The 22159-nt window shown below is 36.5% G+C and overlaps 1 protein-coding gene across 3 annotated transcripts in view; it reads right to left on the bottom strand.

Annotated features, from left to right (window-relative positions):
• Positions 1–4624: 4624 nt before the first annotated feature.
• Positions 4625–22159, bottom strand: part of LOC111525660 (zinc finger protein 267) — a 43547-nt gene continuing 26012 nt past the window's right edge. For all 3 annotated transcript variants that reach the window (XM_023191155.1, XM_023191156.1, XM_023191157.1), the window contains one exon: positions 4625–7448. In XM_023191155.1, the coding sequence (XP_023046923.1) occupies positions 5440–7448 (2009 nt within the window). In that variant the 3' untranslated portion in view covers positions 4625–5439. The remainder of the gene's footprint in view (positions 7449–22159) is intronic.

The following is a 22159-nucleotide window of genomic DNA, read 5'->3' as shown; positions in this document are numbered from 1 at the left end:
GAAACTGCAGAGCCCAAAATAGGCAGCGAGATCATACTGCATTCAGATTTTGAGGGCCAGCAAGATCTTCACTGAACTATTGCGGCTTGGGGGAAGAAAGCCTGAGAGAAAATTTGATGGGTATCTGCCAAAGTCCCTTCTAGTACGAAGCCTGATCAGCATCTTTTATGTTTATATTTGATCTTGTAATTCTGAACAGTGCTTGGGAAATATAATTAAAACAACATTTCTCCCAACCTAGAATGCCTCTCCACAAAGGTAGAAAAGAGATAAAACTGTTTTATAACTCAAACCAGAATGTGATGTGCATCAGAAGCAAAACATGTAGTGTTTAAACATCACAGTCTGGTTTAATTGAGTTATAAAACATATATGTTTTCAAGATTAATAGCCCCCAAGCAGGAAAATTTGACAGCACCATTTGGCATAGTTTATCCTAAATTCATCTGGTAACCAGAAAGATGATCTAGGTTTGATAATTGGCTTTATTAAAAGGAAAAATAGGCCAGGCGCGATGGCTCATGCCTGTAATCTTAGCACTTTGGAAGGCCGAGGTGGGCGGATCACAAGGTCAGGAGATCGAGACCATCCTGGCTAACACGGTGAAACCCCGTCTGTACTTAAAATACAAAAAATTAGCCGGGCGCCTGTAGTCCCAGCTACTCAGGAGGCTGAGGCAGGAGAATGGCCTGAACCCGGAAGGCAGAGCTTGCAGTGAGCCCAGACTGCGCCACTGCACTCCAGCCTGTGCGACAGAGCGAGACTCCGTCTCAAAACAAAAAAAAAAAGGGGGGGCGGGGGGGAATAAACTAACCTTTGTGACAGAAAATTGTTTTGCAACTTGGAACTAGGTGCCTGATTAAATTAGGCTTCTATCTTACTGCAAAATTGTGAGATAGGGTACTATCTTTTTTTCATATTTACATTTCAAATACATTGTTCCCAGGTCCTGGAGAAAAGCATTCCTGAGTTGGTTTTTTTTTGTTTTTACAAAGAGCAGCAAACCAGCCAGCTAAATGTCAGAAAGTTGCACATTTTGGAGATGGATTTAGTTGGCTAGGTGGGCTTTTTAACTTAGTTTGTTTCTTAATTAGATTACTGGCTTCAGGGTGGAGCCACTTAATAAATAAAGCAAAGGAAGCATGCAGTTTTTAAGGCTTAATATTTAAATATGTGCAAAGCATTAACAGCTGGAAGGCATAACACTTAGATCCTCCCAAATCAAGAATCCCATTTTAACACTGAATCTGAGCCCCCAAAAGAAAGGAAATGCCAGAGGACTGGGCAGTGTAATGATCCCACAGTACACCTCAGTAGAAGGACATTCCTTTGAGGTTGGTGGGCGATCCTATGCCAGTTAGCACACACTATGATTACTGCATCCCACATGGGTGTCTTACCCCTCAGTGGGGGTGTTTCTGTAGCCTGTACATTCTAAACCATGCTTTTTCTATCCAAACACCCAAATAAGCAACTCTCTAGAGTAATAAACATTTACTATAAGCGACTGCTGTCAGCCCTCTAAAACCATAGCTCTTGCCAGTGACTCACCAGCAATGACATCCACTTAGTCAAGTTCTCTCATAGTACGGTGTAATCTCTGGTATCCCCCAAAGTCAAGGAGGTCAAGTAATGCAATACGAAAAAGAGCAGAGTGCTAGACCTGAGAGGAGTCTCTCTGCTTACAACTGAGGGCCTCATGAGAAAAAGCAGTTTCCTCCCAAAAGGAGGAGACTGTGCCAACTTTTCTGTTTTCTGTGATTCTAGGCTAGAATTGTTAGAATTCTTTTTTAAGTCCCCTCATGTGACATTTGGAGTGGCAAGAGGAAGGACAGGCAGAAGTAAACGGAGAAACAAAATTCATTTGACTGTTTGTATTACAGACAGAGGAAATCTTAACACCATGCATATGTGTATGTACATACAGTAAATATCAGTTTTTATTAAGTCAACTTTTGACTATAGAGCTCTTTAAAAATCCTTTTCCTAACTGTAATTCCTACTCAAGCCATTATACTTTTGCTGCTAGCTGGACCTCTGTAGCCAAATGAGCAGCCATTACACCTTAGTCGCTGTTCAACACCCTTCCTCACTGCAGTGTGCTAGACAGCTTTCAGATAACAATCATGCTAAACCTGCCAGAAGTATCCTAACTAGTGACCCTATCTTGAATAAAGGCCAGGTAAAGCCAATCCTGTGGCTGGGTGCAGTGGCTCGCACCTGTAATCCCAGCACTTGGGGAGGCTGAAGTGGGCAGCTCACCTGAAGTCAGGAGTTCAAGAACAGCCTGGCCAACATGGTGAAACCCTGTCTCTACTAAAAATATATAAATTAGCCAGGTGTGGTTGCAGGCGCCTGTAATCCCAGCCACTCGGGAGGCTAAGGCAGGAGAATAGCTTGAGCCTGGGAGGCGGAGATTGCAGTGAGCCGAGACTACACCACTGCACTCCAGCCTGGGCAACTGAGTGAGACTCTGTCTCAAAAAAAAAAAAAAAAAAAAAAAAGCCAAACCTGCTGGATTCCTTTCCAAGGGGGCTGGCACTCTTGCTCACAAGATGTTTATGGTTGAGACACAGAGTTAATGATGTTAATCAACTAAATAAGAACTCAAAACTTATGAAAATGTCCCAGTACTTTAAGAAAAAGCATTATTAAGTATGTTTTGCTTTAAAAATAGTACACTCATAAATTCTTGCTGAAATCAATAGTAACATAGAAAAGTAACAATACTAATAGCCTGTCACAAGCTGATTACAAGCCTCTGTAATAAAGTATACCATTCTTAATAACCTATATAACCATTTGAAATGGGTGCATTTCTACTCTTGCTTTCTGAGGAAGGCCTACTCTAACAGAGGAACTTTCAATAAACGATCTCTTCTTATTGCAAGGCATTCCTCTTCTTGCTTTCTGAGGATGCCCTACTCTGTAACTGAGTAGCCTCTAATAAATCATTATAACTTTACTATACTCTGCAACTCACCAGGAATTCTTTCCTGTGTGAGATTCAAGAACCCACTTTTGGGGTCTGGGACAAGATCATCACATCTCTTCTAGTGACTCTGCCAGGACTTCAATGAGGTGAAGTCCCAATTCAAACGAATGAGGTCCCAAAGAAAAACCCAAAGGAAACAGACTCTGCAGCACCAATTGGCTGACACAAACTCTAGTTGTAAACTTTCAACAAATAAACCCATATGACCTTCACCTAGTTTACAAACAAAACATTTTCATCATCTTCAGAAAATTCACTTGTGTTTTGTCCCAAGTATCTATCTTTTCTTCCTCAACCAGAGGCTACTATTGTGTTGATTTATTTCACCATAGGTTTATTTTGCCTGAAATAATACAATACATAAATACACAAAACACAATTTTCTGTCTAGCTTTTTTCACTTAGTAGGTCTGAGATTCATATAGGGCATGAGCTTTAGTTCTTTGTGTTTCTTTGTATGGCTGAGTTGCATTATGTTATATGAATGCTATGCAATTAATTCAAACCACTGCTTTAACCCAACATCTTTTCGTGAACTACTTACAAACTGGCTCTCAAACGAATGTAAAACATTTGCTGCTAAGTTGTGGCCTTTCAGTCTTACCTGCCTTATCTAATCATTATCAAGACAGTCACTATGAGACAACTATTCTCCAAATCATTGAAAGTTTAAGTCCTCCAACAAAAGGAATATTAGGGAAGACATTTCACTGTTAACCCATAGTATATTATTTCCATTGTTAACCACAATCTTAGATAAGATGGAATAGTTTAACACTGGTGTCAGTACAACATTTCATTCATTGTACATCAGTGTTAAAATATGAAAAACCAACTAATTTTATTAAAAGAAATTAAGTTCACCCATAGTCTAAACCATTTTAAAATCCACTGTATTCTTCCTAGTCAAAATACAGTTACAAGCACTCAAGAAACATTCCTTTTTTCCAATATACTAATCTTGCAGTTCTGTTTGCTACATTTTTTTTTTAAGTGAGGCTAATTATTTAGTGAATGTTGATAGGAATTATCTTCACATTTCTCTGATATAGGTGAAGATGTTATTCTCCTCACATCAAATACTCAACTCTTTCACTATGTCTTCTATCACATCAAATAATACTAAAGACTCCTACTTTATTCTGTTTTTAAAGATATGCCAGTACTTCAACTCAGTGATCCTAACCTGTTTGGCACCAGGGACTGGTTTCGTGGAAGACAATTTTTCTACAAACTGGCAAGGAGAGAGATGGTTTTGAGATGAAAATGTTCTGCCTCAGATCATCAGGCATTAGTTGGAGTCTCCTAAGGAGCACACAGTCAAGATCCCTCACATGCACAATTCACAATAGGGTTTACGAAAATCTAATGCCACCCCTCAGCTGAGAGGTGGCAGAGCTCATGTGGTAATGCTGGCTCACCCACCACTCATGTCCTGCTGTGCAGCTCAGTTTCTAACCGGCCACAGACCAGTACAGCCTGGGATCGGGGACCTCTGCTTTAAATGAAGTCTCTTTTTAAAAAAAAAAAAAAAAAAAAAAAAAAAACTTATGGAGGAATTGGTGAAGTAATTTCAAAAATTCAGAATATCCCTCTTACTTTAATATAGAAAAATGCTCTAAACACGTATATGTTTACATGCATTACTACTTTATTCAAACACAAAGAGCATATTTTAAAAAATTTTCCTCATGTGTTTTACATTTGGCATTAAACTTCCATGAAAAATGTTGATATTAATTATTTTCACCTAACTTAGAAGGACCTCACATTGCTCTGATGCAGAAAAAAAAACAGAACACATATTTTCACATGAACACCATGGATTAAGGAAAAGCAGCAACAGATTTGAAAGCTGAATTATATAAATAATATTTGCTCTCCAAAAACCTCAAATACTGTAAATACAAATGAAGTATCTATGAAATATACCTGTCAAAACATCAATGTTCTTGCTACTTTAAAACATATAAGCAAATAAATTACCTAATTATTTTGCCTTTAGATTCTGTATAAATTTATTTAGTATAAAGGCTGAAAGTGTCTGTGCTTTAGTCCTTTCTCACATAAATTCTCTGACACATTTAGACTTCATTTTTTATTAAATACTCCCTCACATTTATTGTGTCTACACACTTTCTTTTTCTATGAACCCCTAGATGACTCATAAGTTTGATATTTTGAATAAAGCTTTTCACATTTTTACATCTATAGTGTTTCTCTAGTATGGGTTATCTTGAGTAAGGGTTGAGCAGTTTAAATAATTTGCCACATTTTTAATATTTGTATGGATTTTTTTCAGTTTATATTCTCTGCTGTTGTGTAAAGCTTGAAAAATGGTTAAAGGTTATGCCACATTCTTAACATCTGTAGGGTTTCACTCCCATATAAATTATCTGATGCACAATAAGACATGGATAACAAGTAAAAATCTGCTCCATGTTTTACATTTTCAAAGTTTTTTCTCTAGTATGACTTCTCTGATGTGTAATGAGGTATGACCTAGAGTTAAAGGCTTTGCCACATTCTTCACATTTGTAGGGTCTCTCTCCACTATGACTTCTCCGATGTGTAGTGAGGTATGACCTATAGCTGAAGGCTTTACCACATTCATCACATTTGTAGGGTCTCTCTCCAGTATGACTTCTCCGATGTGTAGTGAGGTACGACCTAGAGTTGAAGGCTTTGCCACATTCTTCACATTTGTAGGGTCTCTCTCCAGTATGACTTCTCTGATGTGTAGTGAGGTATGACCTATAGTTGAAGGCTTTGCCACATTCTTCACATTTGTAGGGTCTCTGGCCAGTATGAATTCTCTGATGCTGAATAACATCTGAACTATAACTAAAGGCTTTGCCACATTCTTTACATGTATAGGGTTTCTCTCCAGTATGAGTTCGCCGATGCACAGTGAGACCTGAGGAATCACTAAAAGATTTGCTACATGCTTTACATTTGTATGGTTTTTCTCCAGTATGAATTCGATGATGTCGAATAAGGTGTGAACTGTAAGGAAAGGCTTTGCCGCATTCTTTACATTTATAGGGTTTCTCTCCAGTATGAATTCTCTCATGCACAATAAGATTTGAGAAACAAGTAAAAGGTTTGGCACATACTTTACATTTGTAAAGATTCTCTCCAGTATGAATTTTCCGATGTTGAGTAAGGCAAGAACTACGGCTAAAGACTTTGCCACATTCTTTACATTTATAAGGCTTCTCTCCAGTATGAACTCTCTGATGCATAATAAGATTTGAAGAACGAGCATAAGATTTGCTACATACTTTACATTTGTAAAGTTTTTCTCCCGTATGAGTTGTCTGATGTTGAGTAAGGCATGAACTACGGTTAAAAGCTTTTCCACATTCTTTACATTTATAAGGTTTCTCTCCAGTATGAATTCGCTTATGTTTAGTAAGGTATGAACTACAGCGAAAGGCTTTGCCACATTCTTTACATTTGTATGGTTTCTCTCCAGTGTGAATTCTCTGATGCACAATAAGATTGGAGGAACGAGTAAAAGATTTGCTACATGCTTTACATTTGTAAAGGTTTTCTCCAGTATCAATTTGCTGCTGTTTGGTAAGGTATAAACTACAGTTAAAGACTTTGCCACATTCTTTCCATTTATAAGGTTTCTCTTCGGTAGGAATGATCTGATGTTGAGTAAGGTGCAAACTATGGTTAAAGCTATCCCCACATTTTTCACATTTGTATGGTTTCTCTTCGTTATGGATTATCTGCTTTCTAAGATTTGATGACTGACTAAGGTCTTTATCATATTTATTACATCTATATGAGTTTTCTCTGATATGGATGGTCTGATGTTGAATATGTTTTAATGACTGGGTACAAACTTCTACACATTTATTACATTTGTAAGACTGTTCTTGCTTCTCTTGCCCATGCATACTCTGAAGAAAGACTTTCTCAAATTCTTTACATTTGCATTGTTTTTCTAGAAAGCAATTTTCCTGATGATTTTTAGGGCTTGAGCTTTGGTTCAAGGGTTTTTCAGAATTATTGCAATGATAATTTTTCTCTCCAATAAAAACATCTCGGTACCTACTTAGAGTAGACACCTGCCTAAATAACTCTGAAGTTTTATCATGTATGTGATGTTTTCCCCAAATATCTATTTCCTCTTGTTGACTAAACAATGATGAATGAGTAAAGACCTTCCTATATTGATCGAAGTTACAGCTTTTGGCACAAGGAGAAAGTATTTGTTGGTGAAACAAACTTTCAACAGAGGACTCATCAAATTGATCATATTTAAAAGTCTTTTCATCATAACATCCATTGTGCCCGTCACACTCCTCCCTTTTCCACCTTTTTCTTAAATGTAAATTCTCAAGATCACAGTTCCCATGTCTCCTTGATATCACTTTTTGGAATGAAGCTTCTGTGCATTGCTCTGTCAACAGGTCCTTGTTATAATGTGAAAACACATCTGAAAGATATAAAAATTTTAAGAATTCCAATTACTAGATTCAGATACATATATTTTACAAATCTAATACACAAAATTATGCTAAGTTGAGAATACAACAGTTGAGTGAAAAACCTGAGGCCCGTTTTCTCAATTGATATACAAACTTTACTACAATAACTTTACAACTTTACAACAATAAAGTGGCATGTGAACTACTAAGACACCAACAGTGGAGAAAAGGGAGTGTTTGTGCCACCTGCTCTTGCCCCTCAGCAGCATCTGCATGGCGGGGAGAAATCTGTTAATTTGGGAGATGGAGAGCACAGTGACTAGGGGACTATGAACCCAGTGCTGCCCATCACAGCAGAGACCTGGCAGGATTCATCACCTTCTGACTTAGGAGCTGCTGGTCTCTGAATAACCAACAGTGATACCCCAATAACACATCATGAACACTGGACTCTGAGATGTCCTGGCTTTAGGTGTGACCCAGAACATCTCCCACTGTGGTGGGTATAATGAAAGACACCTTCTGTTTGAGCAAAGCAGAGGAAAAAGTAAATGGGATTCTGTCTTGCACCTGAGGTACCAGCTTGGCCACAGTGGGGTAGAGCACCAAGCAGACTCTTAGGGTCCCTTAGTCACATTTCTGGACCTGCCCTGCACCAAAGAGTAAGTCCCAGATGTGGAAGCAGTCATCACAAGCTAACTGAAGAGTGCTTGGGCATTGAGTAAACATCAGTGATAGCCCAGTGAAAACCCCTGTGGGCTGGTGGTGGTGGCAGACACATATGAGGCTCCTCTGCCTGCAGAAAGGGGAGGGAGGAGAGGGAAGGATGTTGTCTTGTGATTTGAATGCCAGCTTAGCTGCAGTAGAATAGAACATGAGATAAATAAGGCTTCTGACTTCAATACCTGGCTCCCACACAATATCTCTGGACCTACTTGGGGCCAAAAGGAACTCACTGCCCTGAGGAGACACAAACCTGGCTGGTTACCACCTGCTGATTGTAGAGGCCTAAGGTCTTGAGTAAACTTAGGTAGTAGCCAGCAGTATACACTGCACCTTGGATGAGACCCAGTGCTGTGCTCACTTCAGGTCTAAATCAGCACAGTCCCAGTGGTGGGGGTAAGAGGGAAGCTTGTGTCATCCCACCCCAGCTCCAGGTAGCTCAGCATAGAGAAAGAAATTCCATTTGTCTGGAAGAAACTAAGGGAACAGAACAAGAGTCTCTGTGCTTGCTAATTTAGGTAATTCATCGATTTTAACCAAGACCAACAACATGGTACCTCTGAGTCTGTAAGAAGAACATTATTGAGTTTGAGATCCAAGTACTTTCAAATTCTGGAAAGCCTTCCCAACAAGGGTGGACATAAAACCCAAACTGTGAAGGCTACAATAAATGCCTAACTCTTCAATGCCCAGACACAGATGAACATCTGCACATTAAGACCATCCAGTAAAATATGGCCTAACAAACTGAATAAGGCACAAGAGACCAATCCTGGAGAAACAAAATAAGTAACTTTTCAGACAGATAATTCAAAATAGTTGTGTTGAGTAAACAAATTCAAGATAAAATAGAGAAGGAATTCAGATTCTATCAGGTAAATTGAACAAAAAGATTGAAATGATTAAAAGGAATCAAGCAGAAATTGAAGTTAAAAAATGCAACTGGCATACTGAAGAATGCATTAGAGTCTCTTAATAGCAAAATTGATTAGGCAAAAGAAAAAATTATTGAGCTTGAATATAGGCAATTTGAAAATATGTAGAGAAGACAAAAAAGAATGAAGCATGCCTACATGATTTAGAAAACAGCCTCAGAAGGGTAAAGCTAAGAGTTATTAGCCTTAAAGAGAGAAAGAGAAAGGGGTAGAAAGTTTACTCAAGGAATACAATCAGAGAACTTCCCTGATCTATAAAGATACCAATATCCAAGTACAACCAGGTTACAGAACACAAAGTAGATTGAACCCAAAGATGATTACATCAAGACATTTAATAATCAAACTTCCAAAAATTAAGAACAAAGGATCCTAAAAGCACCAAGAAAAAAGAAATAGCATACAATGAAACTCCAGTATGTCTGGAAGCAGATTTTCAATGGAAACCTTAGAGGCCAGGAGAGAGTAGCAAGACATTAATTTAAAGTGCTGAAGGAGCAAAACTTTTATGTTAGAATAGTGTATCACGTGAAAATATTCCATAACCATGAAGGAGAAAAAAATGACCTTCCCAAACACTGAGAGATTTCATTAAAACCAGACCCGTCCTACAAGTAATACTAAGGGGCATTCTCTTCCATCTGTAAGAAGAGAATGTTAATGAACAATAAGAAGTCATCTGAAGGTACAGAACTCATTGGTAACAGCACAGAGAAAAACTGAATATTATAATTATAATATGGTAATTGTGGTGTGTAAAATACTCAAGTAGAAATACTCAATGATGACTCAATACAACTACAACGTTTCAAGACATAGACAGTACAATAAGACATAAGGAGAACCAACAATAAGTTTAAAAATGGGGAAACAAAGTTAAAGGGTAGAGTTTTTACTAGTTTTCATGTTGCTTATTTGTTCATTTAGGCAATCAGTGTGAAGCTGTCAACAGTTAAAAAAATAGGTTATAAGATAGTATTTGTCAGTCTCATGGTAACCTCAAATAAAAAAAAAAAACATACAACAGATACAGAAACCAAAAAGCAAGAAATTAAATCATACCACCAAGAAAAATCATGTTCACTAAAACGAAGACAGGAAGGAAGGACAAAATAAAGAGAAGATACAAAATCAACAGGAAAACAACGAAACGGCAGGAGTAAACACATACTTATCAATAATAACACTGAAAGGAAATGCACTAAAACTCCAATTAAATAACACAGCATGGGTGAAAAAAAGAAAAAGGAAGACCCAGTGATCTGCTGCCTACGAGAAATACACTTCATCTATAAAGATACACATAGACTGAAAAATAAAGGAATGGAAAAATGTTCCATGCCAATGAAACAAAAAAAAAAAAAAAAAGAACTAAAGTAGCCATACTTATATCAGATAAAATGTATTTCAAGACAAAAACTGTGAAGACAGAACAAAGGTCATTTTATGATAAAGGGATCAATTCAGCCAGAGAATATAACAATTTTAAATATCCATGTACCCTACACTAAAGCACTGAGACACATGAAGCAAAGTGTATTAAAGCTAGAGAAAGGCCCCAATACAATAATAATTGAGACTTTAACACACCACTTTCAGCATTGTACAGATCTTACAGACAGAAAATCATGAAAGAAACATCAGACTTAATCTGTACTATAAACCAAATGTACCTAATAAATATTTGCAGAACATTTTATCTAATGGCTACAGAATACACATTCTTCTTAGCACATAATTTTCAGATACACAACATTTTAAGTTACAAAACAAGTCTTAAAACATTCAGAAAAGTGAAATAATATCAAACATCTCTGCCCACAATGGAATATAACTAGAAATCAGTAACAAAAATTTTGGAAACCATACAAACAAATGTAAATTAAACAATATGCTTCTGAATGAAAATTGGATCAATAAAGAAATTAAGAAGGAAACTGAAAAATTTCTTCAAACAAATAATGAAAAAACACATACCAAACCTATGGGATACAGCAAAAGCAGTACTAAGTGAGAAATGTACAGATATATGCACTTACATCAAAAAACAAAAAAAAATCAAATAACTTAATGTTGCATCTTAAAGAACTAAAAAATAGCAAAACAAAACAAAAATTATAATAAAGATCACAGCAGAAATAAATAAAATTGAAATAAAAATACAAAAAAATCAATGAAATGAAAAGTTGATTTTTTAAGCAGATAAAAGTTACAAACCTTTACCTTTACTAAGAAAAAAAGAAGACCCACATAAAATCAGAGATGAAAAAGGAGACATTATAACTGATACTGCAGACATTCAAAAGATTATTAGTGACTATTATTAACAACTGTATGCCAACTAATTGGAAAATCTAGCAAAAATGGATACGTTCCCAGATATATACAATCTACCAAGATTAAACAAGGAAGAAATCCAAAACATGAACAGACCAATAACAAGCAACAAGTTCAAATCCATAATAAAAAGTCTCCCAGTAAAGAAAAGCCCAGGACCTGATGACTTCATCACTAAATTCTACCAAACATTTAAAGATCTAATACCAGCCCTACTCAAAAACTTCCAAAACAGAGGAGGAAGGAATGCTTCCTAACTCATTCTTTGAGGTATTACCATAATACCCAAATCAGAAAAAGATACATCAAAAGATGAAAACTATAGGCCAATATCTATAATAAATATTTATGTAAAAATAACAAAATATTAGCAAACAGAATTCAACAACACATTAAAAGATTGTTCATTATGACAAAGTGGGATTTATCCCAGGTATGCAAGAATGATTCGTCATATGCAATCAATCAATATGATACATAATATCGACAGAATGAAGGATGAAATCATATGATCTTTTCAACTGCTGCTGAAAAAAGCATTTAATAAAATTTAACACCCTTTGATAATAAAAACCCTCAAAAAGCTCGATATAGAAAGAACATACCTCAAAATAATAAAAACCATATATGACAGATCCACAGCTAGTATCATCCTGAATGGAGGGAAAAAATCTGAAAGACTTTTCTCTAAGATCTGGAACATAACAAGGATGCCCACTTTCACCACTGTTATTCAACATAGTACTGGGAGTGCTAGCTACAGCAGCAGTAAAACAAGAGAAAAAAACTAAATGGCATCCAAATTAGAAAGGAAGTCATCAAATTATCCTTGTTTGCAGGTGGTATACTCTTACACATTTAGAAGAATCTAAAGACTCCACCAAAAAACGATAAGAACTGATAAAGTTGCAGGATATAAAATGAACATACAAACATCAAGCATTTCTATATTCCAACAGAGAATCTGAAAAAACAGATTAGAAAGTAATTCCATTTACAGTAGCCACAAATAAAGTTAAATACCTAGACATTAACTTAACCAAAGAAGTGAAAGATCTGTACAATGAAAACTATAAAACATGAATGAAAGAAATTGAAGAGGATGGCCGGGTATAGTGGCTTACGCCTGTAATCCCAGCACCTGGGAGGCCGAGGTGGGCAGATCACTTGAGGTCAGGAGTTTGAGACCAGCATAGCCAACATGGTGAAACCCCATCTCTACTAAAAATACAAAAAATTAGCCAGGCACGGTGGCGCATGCCTGGAGTCCCAGCTACTTGGGAGGCTACGGCAGAAGAATGGCTTGAACCCAGGAGGCAGAGGTTACAGTGAGCCGAGATCACGCCACTGCACTCCAGGCTGGGTGATAAGAGGAAAACACCATCTCAAAAAAAAAAAAAAAGAAAAGAAAGAAAGAAAAGAAAAGTATAGAAGAAGACACACACACACACACACAAAAATCCCATGTCAATGGATTGGAAGAATCAATATTGTTAAAATATCCATACTACTCAAAACAATCTACAGATTCAATACAATCCCTATCAAAATACTAATGACATTTTTCGCAGAAATAGAAAAAACAATCCTAAAATATATATGGAACCACGAAAGACTCAGAATAGCAAAGCTATCCTAAGCTAAAAGAACAAAACTTAAGGAGTCACATTACCTGACTTCACATTACACTCAAGAGCTGTAGTAATCAAAATGGCATGGTACTGGCATAAAAACAGACACACAGACCAATGCAACAGAATAGAGAACCCAAAAACAACTCCAGACACCTTGAGTGGACTCGTTTTTAACAAAGATGTTAAAAACATACACTAGAGAAAGGATAGTTTTTTTCGATAACTGGTGCTAAAAAAAAAACTGGATATCCATATACATGAAGACAAACTATTCATTAAAAACAGAAACTTAGACCCCTATCTCTCACTATATACAAAAATCAAATCAGAATGGATTAAGGACTTTAAGACTTCAAACTATGAAACTACTATAAGAAAACATTGGGGAAACTCTCCAGGATACTGGTTTGTGTAAAAATTTCTTAAGTAATGTACTAAAGCACAGGGAACCGAAGCAAAAATGGATATATGGGATCATGTCAAGTTAAAAAGCACCTGGACAGCAAAGGAAATAATCAATAAAGTGAAGAAACAACCCACAGAATGGGAGAAAATATTCACAAACTACCCATCTGACAAAGAATCAATAATCAGAATATGTAAGGAGCTCAAACAACTCTATAAGAAACTATCTAATAATCCAATCAAAAATGGGCAAAAGATTTGAAGGGACACTTCTCAAAAAACACCCAGACTAGGGAGCAGTGGCACAATCACCACTCACTGCAGGCATAAATTTCTGAAGTTAACTGATTCTCCTCCCTCAGCTTCCTGAGTACCTAGAACTACAGGCATGCACCATCATACCTAGTGTACTTATTATTTTTTATAGACACAGGGTCTCACAATATTGCTCAGGCAGGTCTCAAAGTCCTGGCCTCAAACGATCCTCTGACTTCAACCTCCAAAGTAGTTGGGATTACAGGCATGAGCCACAAAACTGGCTAAAATATCTGTATTAAAAATGTTCAGTCAACTAAAGGAGAACACAACTAAACTAAAAGAGAAAATGGATGATGAAAATGAACAAAGAGATTAAAACTATAAAAACACAAAGTGTGGAGGTAAAACATAAAAACTAAATTTAAAGATTCACTAGATGAGGTCTACTGCAGACCTGATGTAACAGGCAAAAAATCCCCAGCATGCTTGATAACAGGTCATTTGAAATTTTAGAGTCAGGAAGGCAAACAGGACAAAAAAAAGAAGGAAAACACAGCAGCCTAGTAAACCTATGGGATATTATCAAGTAGGTAATATACTCATGAGAATTCTAGACTGAAAAAGAGCAGAAAACTTATTTGAAATAACAATGACTAAGAATTTTCCAAATTTGATGGAGAAAATGGCCTAAAATCTAAAGTTCAACCAACTCTGGAAGCAACACAAAGAGACTCACATGAGACATTATAATCAGAAATTCAAAAGTGACAAAGAGAATCTTGAAGTCAGAAAGAAAAAGATGACTTGGCAGGTACAAGGCCACTCATAAGATGATCAACAGATGTCTCAGCAAAAAATCTCACAAGCCAGAAGATGGCAGGATGATATACTGAAAGTGATGAAAAAATGACAACTACCTACTATGAACACTACATCTGCCCAAACTATACTTTAAAAATGAATTAGAAATAAAGAATTCTTGGGGCCAGGCGCAGTGACTCACGCCTGTAATCCCAACACTTTGGGAGGCCAAGACGGGAGGACCACGAGGTCAGGAGATGGAGACATCCTGGCTAACGCAGTGAAACCCCGTCTCTACTAAAAACACACAAAAAAAGCCAGGAGTGGTGGCGGGTGCCTGTAGTCCCAGCTACTCGGGAGGCTGAGGCAGGAGAATGGCGTGAAGCCGGGAGGCGGAGCTTGCAGTGAGCCAAGATCGTACCACTGCACTCCAGCCTGGGCGGCAGAGCAAGACTCCACTTAATTAATTAATAAATAAATAAATAAATAAATAAATAAATAAATCTTAATAAAAGCTAAATGAATTTATATCCATTAGACCTGTCATATAAGAAATGCTAAAGGAGTCAGTTCTTTACATTGAAAAATAAAATGATGGTAGGGAGGAACAAAAAATCATGTAACAATATAAAGTTTTCTGGTTAAGGTAATACTATACACAAAGTATTTGGTATTATTGTAATAATAGTATATAGAATACTTTTAATTCTGCTATACATTTGAAAAGACAAACACTTTCTTGTCTGTGTGACTGTTTGTATGGCTTTTTAATATTTTTTAAATTTACCTGATAAAATTCTGTATTATTAATTACATGGAAATATAGGACACAAAGATGACACAAAATTTTCAGTATCTGTGGAAATGAAAACACTACATACCTACACAGTTTACATATATATAAATAAATGTGTGTGCATACATACATATGGATGACACCAAAGGCCCAATTAAAATGCAATTGGTGGGTAGATTAATTTCTAAAAAGATAATTTAGAAGTCCGAATTGCAATTTACTTTTTGATTCATTTTTGTTTTGTATTACAATCTAGATTATTAGAAAATACACTCATCATTTAAATTAATATGCTTATAAAGTATTTTAAATAAAAATATTGAGTGGCATTATGCAATCTGTATAACCAATAACTAGGCATTCGAGAGCCTGTTAACTTTGAAATACATACAGGTATGTAGACTTCCTGTTCCTAAACACCAGTTAGGCTTATCTCTCACAATTCACTTTCACTGTGTAATTTTAAGATTTTTTCCTCTTGCTTCTCTGGATTTTTAAATTGTGCTATTAGGGTGTCGATTTTAGATCTCCCCTGCTTTCTCTTGTGGGCAATCAGTGCTATACATTTCCACCTACACACTGCTTTAAATGTGTCCCAGAGATTCTGGTATGTTGTGTATTTGTTCTCACTGGTTTCAAAGAACATCTTTATTTCTGCCTTCATTTGGTTATTTACCCAGTAGTCATTCAGGAGCAGGTTGTTCAGTTTCCATGTACTTGTGCAGTTTTGAGATTCTTAATCCTGAGTGCTAATTTGATTGCACTGTAGTCTGAGAGACAGTTTGTTGTGATTTGTTCTTTTACATTTGCTGAAGAGTGTTTTACTTCCAATTATGTGGTCAACTTTAGAATAAGTGCAGTGTGGTGCTGAGAAGAATGTATATTCTGTTGATTTGGGTTGGAGAGTTCTGAAGATAGACATCTTCAGATTAGGTCTGCTTGGTGCAGAGCTGAGTTCAGGTCCTAAATATCCTTGTTAATTTTCTGTCTCGTTGATCTAATATTGACAGTGGGGTGTTAAAGTCTCCCATTATTATTGTGTGGGAGTCTAAGTCTCTTTGTGGGTCTCTAAGAATTTGAGAATCTTTTTGAATCTGGGTGCTCCTGTATTGGGTGCATATATATTTAGGATAGTTAGCTATTCTTGTTGAATTGATCCCTTTACCATTATGTAATGGCCTTCTGTGTCTCTTTTGACCTTTGTTTGTTTAAAGTCTGTTTTATCAGAGACCAGGATTGCAACTCCTGCTTTTTTTGCTTTCCATTTGCTTGATAGATCTTCCATCATCCCTTTATTTTGAGCCTATATGTGTGAAAAGACAACATTTAAAAATAACTGTAAATCTCTGTTAATAGATCCACAATACAAAAGGATATAATTTGTGACCTCAACAAAATACAATAAGGGAACATAAAGAGGCAGGATTTTTGTATGCTACTAAAGTTATCAGGTTAATACAAATTGTTAATAATTTTAAGATGTTTTCTGTAATATCTATGGTAACCACAAAAATACCTATAGTAGATACACAAAAAGAAATGAGAAAAGAATCAAAATATGCCACTATAAAAAAAATCAATAAAACACCAAGGAAGACAGCAAGAGGAAAACAGGAACAAAAAAGCTACAAGATCTAAAACAAAAAAACAAACAAAAAGCAATGTCATTCTCTTTCAGTAATTACTTTGTATATAAAAAAAAATTAAATCACTCACAAGACAAAATTTGGCTGAAATTCAATAAACAAGATCCAACTCTGTGCTTTCAATAGAAGACCCACTTTAGATACAAAAACACACATGGGCTGAACATGAAAGCATGGAAAAAAGAAATTAAATGCAAAGTAAAACGCTATCAGACAAAATACACACTACATCAAAAACTGTCACAAAATACAACAAAGGGCATTATATAATAATAATAGTGTCCACTGTCCAGAAAGCTATAACAAGCTTTAGCATATATGCACCTAATGTCACAGCTCCCATATATACATTGTGACCTTTCACAGAATTGAAGCAAGTAGCTAACAGCACAATAATAGTAGAAGACTTCCATACTCCACTTTCAGTATTGCAAAAATGAACAAAACCAAAAACAGAAAGAAGATCAATAAGGAAACAGAGAACTTGAACACTAAAGACAATTAGACTTAACATATATACATAACTTTTCACCCAACAACAGCATAATACACAATATCTTTAATCACATATAGCACATTATTCCAGATAGACAACTTTTTAAGTCATAAAACGTCTTAACAAATTTAAACAGATGGAAATCACACAAAGTATTATTTTTGACTACAACAGAATAAAGCTTGAAGTTAAAAATGAAAAGAAAACTGGCAAGTCTACAAATATGTAGAAATTAAACAAAGTCTCAAACACATTCTTGTTTAAGAATTTGAAGACTCAATATTCTTAAGATGTCAATACTATCCAAGGTGATTTACAGATTCAATGTACTCTCTATCAAAATACCAATCCATCTCTTTGCAGAAGTATTAAAATATTCAAAATATCTATGGAATTTCAAGAAATCAGAAATAGTCAAATAATCTCAGGGGGAAAAAAGAGACATCTACTTTCTGATTTTAAAACATATTACAAAGCTATAGTAATCAAAACAGTGTGGTACTTGACTAAAGACAGACAAGTATTATAGATGATGTAAAGATTAGAGAGCCCATAAATCCTCATGTATATAGTAAATTTACCTTCAACAAGGGTTCTAACAACACACAATGAGGAAAGAACAGTCTCCTCACCAAAGAATGTTAGAAATACTAGAAATCTGCAAGGGAAAGAATAAAGTTGGACCTCACTTTGTACCACATACAAACATGAACTTTAAATGAATTGATATCCTTTTTGTAGCTATTGTGAATGGAATTATGAAATTTCATATCCTGCAACTTTAATGAATTTATTCATCCTAACAGTTTTGTTTCTGTTTTTTTCTTTTTGGTCTTTGATGTTGTGTTCAGGTTTTGTCTCCAACAGGACCCATTTAACTTCCTTGTTTCCAATTTAGATGTAAAAGACATCTACTAAGTACTAAAATTAAGATACCTAGCAATGAACTTAACTAAGAAGATGAAATATTCCTACACTAAAACTACAAAGCATGGATGAAAAAACAAAATACATGTGAATAAATGAAAAGATACCTTGTGTTCATAGATTGAAAAGATATAATTAAAATGGCCATACTATCCCAAATGATCTATGGATTTAATGCAACTCTGATCAAAAAGTCACCAGCATTCTTCATAGAAACAGAAAAAAAAAAAATTCTAAATGTATGTGGAACTACAAGGGACCCTGAATAGCCAAAACAATCCTGAGCAAAAAGAATAAATCTGCAGACAATACAATACCTTATGTCAAAATTTACAACAAAGCTATAGTAAGCTAAACAGTATTGTACTGGCACCAAAACAGACATATAGACCAATATGCCTGCTGAGCCAAAAAATGCATTAATGCATCTAAAGCAAAAATGACTTTCAAAGGTGCCAAGAATATACTTTGGGGAAAAGACAGTTTCCTCAATAAATGATGCAGGAAAAACTGAATATCCATATGCAGAAAAATCAGACTATAGCCCTACCACTCACCATATACCAAAAAATCAACTCAAACTGGATTAAAGAATCAAATGTAATCGGCCCAAACTACGAAACTATTAGATAAAAACATAGGGCAAATGCTTTACAACAAACTTGGAAAATATTTTTCAAATAAGACTTCAAAAGCATGGCCAGTTGCAGTGGCTCATGTCTGTAATCCCAAAACTTTGGAATGCCAAGGTGCTAGAATCATTTGAGGTCAGGAGTTTGAGGGCATCCTGGGCCACATAGTGAGATCCTGTTCCTACAAAAAAAAAAAGTTTTAAATTAGCTGGGTGTAGTGGTACATTTCTATAGTCAACCTACTCAAGAGGATGAGACAGGAGGATCACTTGAGCCCAGGAAACCAAGCTTGCAGAGCTATGATCATGCTACTTCACTCTAACCTGGGTGACAGAGTGAGACCATGTCTCCTAAAAATAAAGACTTCAAAAGCACAGATAGCAAAAGAAAAAACAAATATAATTACATCCAACTAAAGAGAGTTTAAATACAAAATGAAAATACTAACAGAGTGAAAAGACAGCCTAAACAATGAGAAAATATTTGCAAACTACACATATGAAAAGGTGTTAATATCTAGATCATGTAAGAAGCTTTAAAATTTCAAGATAATACAAACTTATAACCGAATTTTAAAATATGAGGAAGACCTTACTAGACATTCTTAAAAGAAGAAATACAAATGGCCAACAGGTACATAAAAAATGCTCAAAATCATTAATCACACAGGAAACACAAATCCAAGCCAAATGGGACCCCCTCACTTCAGTTACAATGGGTATAATCAAAAAGAAAAAACATTAACAAAAATGTATTGGTGAGGAGGTGAAGAAAAGGAATGTGTAAACACTGTTGGTGGAATTATAAATTAGTATAGGCACTACAGAAAATGGTATGAAGATTCCTCAAAAAATCAAACATAGAGGTACCATACGATCTAGCAATTCCACTACTGAGTATACATCCCCAAAGAAAGGATATCAAGTTTGACAAAGATATCTGCATTCCCATGTTTACTGCAGCACTATTTATAATAGCCAAGATATAAAACCAATTCAAGTATAACAACAACAGATAAATGGATAATGAAACTGCGCTGTACATACAAATTATTAAATACTTTTCGGCCATTAAAAAATAATAAAATCCTGTCATTTGAAAAAAACATGGATGGACTTGGAGAATCTCATGTTAAGTGAAATAAGCCATACGTAGAAAAGCAAATACTTTGTCTACCAATATCTGGCCGCAGGCTGCCTTCATCAGCTCCTGAGCTCACCCAGAGCTTGAACCCACCTGCTAGACACTGCAGAACCTCCTCGCCCACTCCCATGGCAAGCAAGATGATATGAGAGGTGATGCCGTCCATCAGCAAACAGAAGGCCCCCGGGAGGAAGTGGGAGCCATGGGTCCAGCTCCCCTTCACAGCCAGATGCAGATTCATATTTTGAACAGTTGATAGTCTCCATGCTAGAAGAAAAGGGCTGTCTTCTTGACACACTGAGAGAGATTCCAGAAATGCTGGCACCAACCCAGGGGAAATTACAAAAGGTTGGTCATGAAGGAGATTCCTTGCAGAGATAGCTCAACACTCCACCTCCACAGGAGTTCACGGCACTTACTAAAGAAGTCAATGTAGGCAGGGAACAGCTCCTTGAAAGGAAAGAAGAAGCTGCTGAAAAATCAAAGTAGAAAGGAACACCACCAGGTTGCTATTAGAGCATTTGTAATGCCCTGTCTCCAAGCATGAGTGGTATCTTAGGATGACAGTGGTGAAGAAACAAAGTGCAGTCTCAAGCAGGCATGTCCAGCAAAGCTGAAGTGCTGAAAGCACTGAAGTCATTATCTGAACAGCACAAAGCTCTGGATGAAAAGGTGAGAGAACGATTATGAGTAGCACTTGAGAGATGTAGTTTGTTAGAAGAATTCGGTGTCACACACAAAGAGCTAATGATTCTTAAAGAACAGAACAGTCAGAAAAAAAAACACTAACAGGTGGAGTGCTTAACATAAACCATGAACAAGAAAATACACCAAACATGAATGGAAACAGATCTTCTGATGGTTCTTTAAGCTATGAGGAAGACCTTGCTAAAGTAACTGAGGTCCAAGAAATCATAAACAGTCAAGGGAGCAGAGCCAAATGAAAGAACACCTGGCTGCCCTCTCCAATCATGTGACAGAACTGGAAGAGGATCTGAAAAAATTTTCATCAAATCTAGAAAAGATTTCATCAAATCTGAAGAAATGAACCCCAAATTACTAGAAGATGTCCATAAAGCCATGACCCAAAAGGAAGACATGGAAGAGAGAATCACTACTCTTGAAAAATGTGACCATGCTGGTCAACCTTAGATACTGCCCTTGGCCAAGTGGTAGGCTTGCTGATCATGGTCCTGGCTACAGAACAAAACTTGCCACATCCCACTGTAGACTTAGCTATAACCCACTTGGCCTTTGCCCTGTCACTAGGAGCATCTGCCAAGAACCGAGGACAACTTACACCCACCTAAGTCTTAGGTGACACACATGCAGAATTTAGTCCTGTCTGTGACACATGAATCAGGCAAAACCCACCTTCTTCACCTCTCAACAATGGTCTGGAAAAAAAGTCCTGCCTACACAGAGGTTCTCAAGGAAAATTATCTATCTGTAGATCTATATATAGGACCATCAACAATGATCTGAATGTGGACCTGAAGTGACACTGTAACCTGATTCCAGCTGCATGCAACCACAGTTCAGGAACAGTTATGCTCAACCTGAGACCTCCCTAAAGGCACACACATCTGTGCCCACAAAGGCATATCTGCTAACATTAGTCTCATTGTGAATTTTAAAGCAGCTCTGTAACCTAGGTGACTTGGGTGCTGCTAAAGGTATTCAGTTTTATAAGGGAAGCAGACCATAAAAGTTCAGAAAATTTGTAGCCTAACAATGCAATAGAAAAGAAAATTCCATTTTCTGAGAAGAAATTCAAGCCAGCTGCAGATCTTTCCATAAGTAACAAGGAGCCAAATGTTAATCACCAAGATGATGGGGAAAATGTCTCCAGGGCATGTCAGAGGTCTTCACGGCAGCCCGTCCCATCACAGGCCCAGAGGCTTAGGAGGAAAAAGTGGTTTCCTGGGCCAGGCCCAGGGTCCCCATGCTGTGTGCAGCCTAGGGACTTGGTGCCCTGGTCCCAGT

The sequence above is a fragment of the Piliocolobus tephrosceles genome, chromosome 17, assembly GCF_002776525.5.
Source record: "Piliocolobus tephrosceles isolate RC106 chromosome 17, ASM277652v3, whole genome shotgun sequence".
Taxonomy (NCBI): domain Eukaryota; kingdom Metazoa; phylum Chordata; class Mammalia; order Primates; family Cercopithecidae; genus Piliocolobus; species Piliocolobus tephrosceles.
Note: the sequence above shows the minus strand (reverse complement) of the source record. Positions and strands in the feature narration are given on the sequence as shown.